Below are 10,136 nucleotides of genomic sequence, written 5' to 3'. Positions count from 1 at the left end.
TGGATGATAACTGGTGTTTGGAAAAGGAAAGGCAGCTCTGGGAAACAAGAGGAGAAGGTGACGACATGCATGTAGATCAGTCAGCTGAGGTTTCAGTAATGGCAATGGGTAACAGGACTTCTGGTTCTTTCACTAAGTCCCATAGAGGTAAACTATCGCTGCAGCCGCCTCCCACAGCTCCGTAATCCTCCCCTACTGTCTCGTGACAAGTCATCTTTGTTGTGCTTAATTACCGTATGTAAGAAAATTTAATAATACCACCAGTCTCCCAAAGAAGGACCAATGGCTCACAGTTCCAATTCCCTTCTAAGACCGTGGGTCAGGGTCTCAAAAACAAACAAACAAACAACAATGAATAGCGTTTGTGATCCATAACTAAACTTGATTCCTCCCGCCTTCCGTAGAGTCCGTTTTCTCTATGATGGGACCTTTAGCTTTAGCGGAGAAATGAAAAGGGCGGAGGTGGGGGAGGTTATGAGCTGTCTATTCGGATCCCTTAAGTATATTGTCCGAAGAGCAAAGCAAAGTTATTTAAACAGGCTTTTGACATCTTTCTTTCAAAGAAATAGGCTAAGAGAAAGAGAAACTCACTCTCTTCCCCTTTCTTAAGCCTGCGCACCACGCTCGCTGCGCTTTCGGCTTTGCCGGAACCTTTCAGACAGGCAGCTCCTGGCCACCCCAAAGGGTCCTCATTTTGAAAACAGGAGCGGGCCAATCAGGTGCGGGGCGCTGTTTGGCGCTGGCATTTGAGCCACTGCTCAGGTGCGGTCGCGTCGGGTCTGATGTGTGCCGAGAAGGTGGGGCGCTGGCGGAGCCGAGCTACCAAGCTTTAGCAGGCCGGGGCCACAGGCAAGGCTGATGGGCTAGGGGAAAGGCTGCGTGTGAGACGGGGTGACGGCGGGGACCAGCCCGGGCAGGTACCGGGACTGGGATCCCTGAGCAGCCGGCTGGCCCGGCTGGAGGGAGTAGCTTAAGGTTGCGTTTCCATCTCAAGAAATCAGAGCGGGGAAGGCCACCCTGCGGGGAAGAGGGGAAGTGGAAGTGGCCGGAAGCGAGAAACTAGCCGCAGGCGTTAGTCTGGGGAAACGGAAGAGCCAGAGGAAAAAGGGAAGTTTGTGGAAGTAACTGACTGGGGCTGAGCGACCCGGAAAGAAGGCTGGTGGAAGTGAAACAAGAGTGAAGTGTGGCGCGAGAGAAGGAGGTCTGTGTAAGTGGATCGAGGGAAAGTGGAGGAAGAGTGCCCGAGGTGGCTGGAAGGCAGCGGAGCAGAGCGAGCCTGAGGGCGTTTGGAAAGTGGAAGAGTTGGTTGGTGGCAAAGAAAGTCAGGACCCGGAGTCGGCCTCGGAGAGTGGGCGACGTGTTCGGGATGTGGGATCAGAGACTGGTCAGATTGGCCCTGCTGCAGCAGCTTCGGGCTGTCTATGGCATTAAGGTCAAGGGTGGCCGCGGTCAGTGCGATCGCAGGAGACATGAAACTGCAGCTACGGAAATGAGGGTAAGTTAAAATAAAATGGGCACACCCATTTTATTCTGGATAAGAAAGACACGTGGTTAGAATGCAGTCTCGGTGGTGATGATCAGACATGCCTCCCTATATTGCCGTGGATTTTTTGTTTTGTGTTTTAAAGCGCTAGGAATGAGATACCAGACTCCCTACTTAAATAATGTGCCGCCGATCTGGTAATCTGTCGTGTTTTAAACAAGCAGTATGTGGGGGAGGGGAACACACTATCCTGTCAGGCTGGGGTGGGCAGTCAGGGCATTTCAAACGAATCATTAGGGAGACTGTCAGGCCAAGTTTAGAAATAGGCTTCATATGATCCTTCTGTATTCAGCAATATGAGGCCTGCTGCACGACATTATCACACTTTCTGATCTCTTTAGCAGCGTAAACATTACCCACCCAACATCAACATTTGTCCGTGACAAAACAAAGCTGGTTCTTTAACAAGCAAATTGAGAAACCAGAGTTGTTTGAAGTTTTTTTGTTTTGTGTTGTTTCAATGATTCAGCACCGAGTTCTCACTTTTGCTAGTCTCAGGATCTTCACCTCCACCCCCTGCTCCCCGGTTACTTTTGTGTGTGCACTGGCAGACCCATGCCATGCCATGCCATGCATCTGTGGTCAGAAGGACAACTTGCATGAATTAGTTCTCTCCTGTTTGTGGACCTTGGGGATCAAACTCAGGTTGTCAGGCTTAGCAACAAACGCTCCGCTCACTCGTCAAACTGTCACTGGCCCAATAAGCTGTTTTTTGATTTAGTGGTAGATAGAGATCAAGAGATTTGGGTTGAGATCTTATCTCTAAGACTTTGTGAAAAACTGAGCAGTCTTTTTTTTGTTTGTTTGTTTTGTTTTTCGAGACAGGGTTTCTCTGTATACCCCTGGCTGTCCTGGAACTCGCTTCGTAGACCAGGCTGGTCCCAAACTCAGATATCCGCCTCCCTCTGCCTCCCAAGTGCTGGGATTAAAGGCGTGTGCCACCACGCCTGGCTGAAGAAGTCATTTTAAAGTAAGTGGGAGCTGGGTGGTAGCACACTCCTTTAATCCCAGCACTTGGGAGGGCAAAAGCCAGCCTGGCTGGGGAGTGAGTACCAGTCCAGGGCTATACAGGGAAATCCTGTCTCAAACAAAACAAACCAAAACAAAGGTATGTGAGTAATTTATTACTAGCACTTTGTAGTACTTGAAGACAAAAAATTTCCATTATTGTGTATTATGTAGCCCAGGCTGACCTTGAACTCACTAGCTGAAGCTGGCTGGAGCTCCTGATCCTCCAATTTCCCCCTCCCTGATAAAGGTGGTGTCACCACACTGACTTAATGTTTGTTTATGGTTAAAAATTACGGTGGATACTTCTGTTGGTAAAACTGGCTTTTCACAACCTTAAAATTAGGTATTTGTTCTTTTTCTTTCATTCCTTAACAAACAAATCGCTAGAAACAGAACAGTAAAATTTTATTACTGGGTTGAATCTGCAGTGCCTAATGGTGTTCTCCACAGAAGGACCTGAGTAGCAAGCAGTCTGGAGAGCTGGTGCATCTCAACTAAACCAGCAGGAGTTAGGTGCACTGACTTAACTTTGAGTGTGCAGACATATACAGGCTTGCCTATTTCAATCCATTGTAAAGCCACAGCTTTTGTAATTAGTGACACGTTTTTTAAGAAATTCATAGTAGGAGCACAGTGGCAAAAAGCACTAAAACCACGAGTGTACTTTGGGAATCCTTGGTGTTGAACATGAATGTATATTCTTAAAAAGTGAGTCTGGAGGTAGCTAAATGGAAATTGCCTTAAATGTTGCAATCTTGGTCCTGCGTACCTCAGGACATAGCTGCAAAGCACTTTGCTGTAGATCGTGGAAAGGTAAAAGTCAAGGTCTCAAATACCCACATCTGATGCATTTTAACAAGTGCTCAGATGCGGCAGGAACTCAGGAGTTACTGCTTGATTTGCCAGCTGACTTGGTCTTTTGTGTAAATTGGTATTTGTAGGATGACTAGAGAAAAGTAAAAATAAGGTCACTGAAGAAATGTGTCGCATAGGGAAGGGTTCATATTTGGGATAAATCTGGTCTAAGCACTAATGAGGTCAAAGACTGGCTGAACTCTCTAGAGTATTTGAAGGCAGTGTTTTTATCTTGGTGTCTTTTTACTCAAAACACCTAGCATAATGTCTTGGAATTACTTGCGAGTAAATGTACTTCAGTTACTTGTTTTGTATTGGTTGATGGATTATTTCTGATAACGTTTTCATTCCTAAGATCTTTATTTGCCTAATGTTAAAGATTTTCCTTTATGCCTGAATTTATGAATAACCAAGTTTGTCATTTTAGGGTAAAATATTCGGAGTTCCCTTTAATTGCTTGCCTCATTCAGTTGTTCCAGAATTTGGACACATTCCAAGGTAAGCTGACTTCAAAATGGAGAGAATATCTCAAACTGCTTTGAAAAATAGTTTCAAAATAGCTGATGTGTACATTTGCTTACAAGCACATTATTTCATCTCTGAGTGTTGCCTGCTATTATGGGGCTAAAAGATGACTTAGTGGGTAAAGGTGCTGGCAGCATAAGCCTGGTGCCAAATCCGTGTGTGGGGGTGAAAGGAGGGAAGGCAGCTTCACAGACTTGTTCCCTGGCCTCCAATGTGGGTGCTGTGGCACCAACACATACACGTACTCCTGCTGGTGTAACAGTGACACAGTCTTAGACCTGGGAGGAATGGTTGAAGCTGTTGTCATCTCTTGGCTGCCTGGAAGTAAACACAAACCCAGCCATCAGTCACCCTGTTCCTAGGGCTGCCATCTAATCATTGGCAGCGCAGCTCTATCGCTGCCTGCAGCTGGTGTACTTTCTAATTTTTTGGTGCTGGCTGTTGAATTTAAAGTTCGAATTGATTGAGATTAGTTTGTAGGTAAAACTGAACCTTCACCCTTTAACACGAGAATGATTATAAGGACAGGGAAGGATTCTGTTTTTCCAAAGGAAAGTATTAGAATGAAAAAAGCTTTTTTTTTTTTTTTTTTTTGGTTGGGGGGGGGGATGCTAGGTATGTATGCTGTACCAGGTCATCACTGTGGAGAGACAGTGGATAGAGCAAGCCCTGAGCCAGGTAGGCATGGTGGCTAATATTTGTAATGCCAACACTTGGAGACTGGAAGAATTGCAGTTCCAAGTCACCGTGCTACACAGTAAAGTGTGAAGCCAGTTGGGGCTACATGAAGCTTCATCTTCAAAAAAGGTGAACAAAGCTCAGGTCATTCCACATGTAGACATCAAGAAGGGACACGTAAAAGGAACCTGAGAACCAGTAATTCAGGGAGATAGCAGGAAAGCCAGAGGGATAGGGGAAGGAAGAGCACTGTAGAGCAGGGGGGTGGTCGGATGTATCACCTGTCTGAGGGGACAGTGGGTTGGCATTGATCTGGTGGTTTGGTTGATTTGCTGAGGCGAAGGGCATTGGCACCCTTGGAGAAAGCTGTTAGGAACAGTGAGGATGAATGTGTCTGAGTTAGGTATTGCAGGGGATGTGTTAAGCAAGGCAAGGCTTGAGTTAGGGAAAGGCAGAAAGAACGTAGACTTGATAGGACACCTGTGTGGAACAGAGAAAGCCCTAACCATGTGGTCCGAGTGAATGCATGCTGCTTATGGGCACTGTCATGTCAACGGCCCCAGAACTTCACAGCCTTGGAGGATTGAATGGAAACGCCTTCTCCACAGAGTGAGGCTCAGGAGGAAATAACAGAGCCTTCTTTGAGGACTGAGGGCAAGTGTTGGCAGTGTATTCAAAAATGTCCACCCTAACCCTCCATCCACCCCACCTGGAGAGAAGACTGATACTCTTTAACGACTGCTCCTAACGGGACCAGCAGTTAGATCAAGATTACTTTCTTGATCTAGCTGTATATCGTAAACCCAGCTTCTTTTTTCCTATATGAAATAACTTGCCTGCTTATTCTGCAGTATGCAATAACCCCACTTCCTTGTTCAAGTCTATGTAATAAACACGTTGAGCTTAAGTGGGCTGTGGTCCACCTGACCTCAGCTATTTCTCTGTGTCTGACTTTTCTTCATTCCCCTGCCACCCTTAGTCAGTTCTGTCCCTGGAGCCTTGCTGTATGTGGCACACATTGACACTGTCATGAGTAAAGCTGTAGACCTTAGAGGAAAAGTTAGGAAGTGAGGAGAACAACTAGATAATATTTTGTTACAAGGATCAAGAGGATTTTGTGCACGGGAGCTGAGAAGGCTGAATGACCTGCTTGTGTATTTTAGCAGTAGAATGGGGTTATTATGGTGTGTACCCAGACCCTTGAAAGAACATGGTTTCTCTTTCAGCTTTCTTGTTGATGCATGTACATCTTTAAAAGAGCATATTCATACAGAAGGGCTTTTTAGGAAGTCGGGGTCTGTTATTCGTCTAAAGGCACTAAAGGTAGGCACAGTTTTGAATTATACTCTCAGTAGTACCATTTCCTGATTTGATTTTTACAATTGGAATATTTTTCTAAGAAAATCTTAAGTTAATTATCAATGCTTTAAAAATATAGTATGCATTCAGATTGTGTTCTTCATTCTTATAGAATACTATATGAAAAGAAAACTCAGCTTTATTATTTTTAGCCTTCTAGAAAGAACTAGAATTTTAAACCAGAGTTCTTAATTAGATATGAGAACCATTACTGTATTTAATATATTCTTAAGATTTTAAAAGACTCAAGATTCTTGCGTCTGTTTTAGAGTAAACTGGATCAAGGTGAAGCCTGCCTGGCTTCTGCGCTTCCGTGTGATGTTGCGGGCCTGCTTAAGCAGTTCTTCCGGGAATTGCCAGAGCCTGCCCTCCCAGCCGACCTGCATGAAGCCCTTTTCAAAGCTCAGCAGCTAGGAGCAGAGGAGAGGGACAAAGCTTCCGTGTTGCTGTCCTGTCTTATGGCAAAGCCTGCAGTTGATATATTAAGATACTTCTTTAACTTTCTTAAGAGTGTTTCTCTTAGGTAAGTGGTAATTAAAAGCCTTAAATGAGTTTGTTGTCTAAAGATGTTCTAAATAGTTCATTTAATTTGGAATGAAAAAAATTAACTTTACAATAGGAAATATACCCTGTGTAATTTAAGAAACAATATACCAAGTAATTTAATATTTTGTCTCACTAGACTCTTCATTGTTTGGTGCCTTAATGGCATTGTCCATTGGATGGATTTTCATTGCTGTGCTTTTAAAAATATGTCTTGAGTTTCTTAATTTTCCTCTTATTGCTGTTAGTGAACCCACTTGTTTATAATTGCTATCTTCTAGTGCTTTGTTTTCTATATGTGGCTCTAAAAGTCAGATAAACAGAAAGAAAGAAGAATGTGTTCTGTGAGAGAAGAGTGTGTTCTGATTAGTACAGTCTCTATATGATTTTGAGTGCTGAGGTTGCCACTCAGGCCTGCACACCAGACAGACTCACTCAAGCCTTTCCCTTAGTGCTCCTTCCTTCCTTCCTTCCTTCCTTCCTTCCTTCCTTCCTTCCTTCCTTCCTTCCTTCCTTCGGCCAGGCATGTGGGTGGATAGACAGGGCTGTTTTCCTTTTAGGTGACAGGCGAAGTAAATGTACTCAGCATGTTATTTTAACTTCCTGGAGTCTTATCTTTTTCGTCATTTAAAAAAAGTCTTTTGTCATCAGGGCAAGTGAGAATAAAATGGACAGCAGCAATCTTGCAGTAATATTTGCACCAAATCTTCTTCAGACAAGTGAAGGCCATGAGAAGATGTCTGCCAACACAGAGAAGAAGCTACGTCTGCAGGCAGCAGTAGTGCAGACTTTTATTGACTGTGCGTCAGACATTGGTAAGAGGTAGCTGCATTGTCTAGTAGTGGGGAGATCCTGCCGCTTCCATGTGAACTGTGAAGACAGCTGTTAGTGCTCTGGTATGGGAAAGGAAGGAAGAAAGGAATAATTGCCTTATGAACATTTCGATTTAGGACGAGTGCCAGATTTTATCCTGGAAAAGATACCAGCCATGTTAGGTATTGATGGACTCTGTACTACTCCATCCCTGGAAGGCTTTGAAGGAGACTATGAAACTCCTGGTGACTGTAAGAGAAAAAGAAGACAAAGTGTTGGAGGTAATTGATGCTCTCATTTTAGGGTGGTGCTGAGATGGGCTTTTATCTAAAGTGCAGACATCAGGGCGTATTAGTTCAAGTGATAATACAATATTAAGTGCTAAATCTTAACAGAAGGCTCACTGGGCCATAATCACTCAGAACTTCTCTTCATGAGAAGTGATTCAATCTGGCTTTCCTTGGCTTCACCTGTTCTGCTTGGCCTCAAGCATGTTCACATGCATGGGTACAAAGGGCCATCAGGACAACCTTGGATGTCTGTCCTGAGTTTTGAGATGGGATCTCTGTTTACTGCTGTGTACTCCAGGCTAGCTGTCCTATGAGCTTTCAGGGATTCTACTATCTCTGCCTCCTAGTCTGCCCGAAGGAACACTGAGACTCCCATTCATACTGCCATACCCAGCTGTGATGTGGGTTCTTGAGATAGGAGCATGGGTCTTCTTCACACTTGAATAGCATGTACTTCATCCACTGAGTGGATCACTTAGCCATTTCTGTTTGAGGGTCATTTCTTTTGGAATCTTTTGGCTTAGTTATTGATTTCTTATGTTCTTTCTTTGCTACTTTCGTAGGTTCTTTTTATTACTTATTTTCATAGGGCTACTGTGTCAAAGGACACAAATTGAATGACTTAGAAATCATGGTTCTAGAAGTTAATCTATAAGTGTCAGTAGGCTCTGAGATCTGTAAGGCAGATAAGATTGCTTTCTTATCTCTACCTTCCATCTAGAACACACAGTTTGACCCATAAAACTTCCTGCCACAAATGTATGTATTGCTTAGACACGGGTCATCTTTTTTATTGGTACAAGGCATGTTATAATACATTTTGATTACTTATGTTACTTATATGCCTTGCATTTCAGATTTTGTGAATGGAGCCCTAAATAAACTTAAATCTAGCAGAACACCCTCTATTACACCTCAACAAGATAGGACAGGTAGGTGTTTATTTAAATGAAAATGTCTTTAGTGCTCTGTAAAAGACAATTATTATAATTACTTAACTATCAGATAACTGCCTAATAATCTAATCCCCTTAATATTTCCTTAAAAATATTGTACTGTGCATAGTATGTTATGATGTTTAGTTATATTGAGTGCAGTGAACTCAAAATTGTAAGTAGGGAAGAATATCTTTATCAGTTGTTATTTTTTAAATTAATTTTAATCGTGATTTTCAATTGCTTATAATTTAGAGCATTTGGACATGGCTAAACCTCACTTTATGTCAGAATAAGAAAGTTACATATTCTGTATTCTAATAATGTGTACCAGTTTGCTTGTGAGTAAGTAAATATACTTGACCAATCAAAGACAACATGTTTTGTTTCCAGTGAAACGAATTAGTCAGTGCTCACTTAGGAGAATCAAGTAACAGAGTTAGTTTTATCTTTGAATGCAGTTTTCTTTTCTGTATTGATATTATTTCATCTATTCATTACTCTGTTTAATTTATGTTACTTTTTAAGAGCTTTGCCAAACTCAGTATTGTTGCTTGTGCCTTTAGCACTAGTACTTGGGAGAATGAGGCAGAAGAATCTCATGTTCAAGTCCTGTCTGGGCTACACAGTGGGGAGGTCCCACCTCAAGCAATACAGAAAAAAAAGGATCTTGCCTTTTTGTAACTTTGCTATTTTTATTTTAATTAATTGCAGGATATTAAGTTAACTAAGTAATAATGGATCATAGAAATCTATCTCGGTTTTTTTTAACATCTAAGTAATAGTGCTTATTAGAAATTAGAGCTTTTGTATGTTACCATGTGTATGGAGAAGCAAGTCATTTCTGTGCGGTTTTCAGCTCAGGCCTCTGTATCACCGTTGATTCTCACACCAAGTGTTAAGCGTAAACTGCCAGGAGAGTCTTCTCATGCCTTCTCGAGTAAGAAAAGGAAGTCCATCAAGCACAACTTGAACTTTGAGCTGTTGCCAAGTCATTTCTTCAGCAGCAATTCCACACCAGTATCAGGTAACAAGGAGAATTTTTATCATTAGGGTGTAAACATTAACATGAGGCCTGATTCCCAGCAAATTACTACTAATGCCACCCAAAAGAGCCAAAAGATGCATTGTTATGGTACATCCCTAAGCCTCTGGGCTTTGTGGATGTACTGGTGCTCAGGTTTATGTGAGTGGATACTCATAGGTAGGACTCTACTGTTATCTTCAGTTGAGCTAAGGTCAGAAATTTCTCCAAATCCATAATGAGAGTGTCACTCAAGTAGGTTTTACAAAAGCTCTTAAATGTGGGTCAAGGTGATTGTCTTAAATTGTTTCAGACATTTGTCATTTCTTCATTTTAGTGAAATTTAAAATCGTATTAGGTGTTGTACACATTTTTGTTGCCAGAGTCTTAGATTTAGTTTATTTTTTTAGCATACACAGGATATGGGTTGGTTCCTGTTACCTATGAATCTCATTAACCAAAAGTGAAGTGAACCCTAAAGCCTAGAGGTCCCCTATCTCACATTTAATCAAAATCTGAGTCTTTTAGATTTTAATAGTTTTTTGTTTTTTTTTTTTTTT

At 42.4% G+C, this 10,136-nt stretch overlaps 1 protein-coding gene across 1 annotated transcript in view; it reads left to right on the top strand.

Moving 5' to 3' along the window:
* Nucleotides 1–734: 734 nt before the first annotated feature.
* Nucleotides 735–10,136, top strand: part of Arhgap11a (Rho GTPase activating protein 11A) — a 16,599-nt gene continuing 7,197 nt past the window's right edge. Inside the window, exons 1-8 of the mRNA XM_021193041.2 lie at nucleotides 735–1,495; nucleotides 3,837–3,907; nucleotides 5,839–5,935; nucleotides 6,241–6,494; nucleotides 7,166–7,329; nucleotides 7,465–7,608; nucleotides 8,475–8,549; nucleotides 9,412–9,579. Of these exons, the coding sequence (XP_021048700.1) occupies nucleotides 1,367–1,495; nucleotides 3,837–3,907; nucleotides 5,839–5,935; nucleotides 6,241–6,494; nucleotides 7,166–7,329; nucleotides 7,465–7,608; nucleotides 8,475–8,549; nucleotides 9,412–9,579 (1,102 nt within the window). The 5' untranslated portion in view covers nucleotides 735–1,366. The remainder of the gene's footprint in view (nucleotides 1,496–3,836; nucleotides 3,908–5,838; nucleotides 5,936–6,240; nucleotides 6,495–7,165; nucleotides 7,330–7,464; nucleotides 7,609–8,474; nucleotides 8,550–9,411; nucleotides 9,580–10,136) is intronic.

The sequence above is a fragment of the Mus pahari genome, chromosome 3 (assembly GCF_900095145.1).
Source record: "Mus pahari chromosome 3, PAHARI_EIJ_v1.1, whole genome shotgun sequence".
In the NCBI taxonomy this organism is placed as follows: Eukaryota; Metazoa; Chordata; class Mammalia; order Rodentia; family Muridae; genus Mus; species Mus pahari.
Note: the sequence above shows the minus strand (reverse complement) of the source record. Positions and strands in the feature narration are given on the sequence as shown.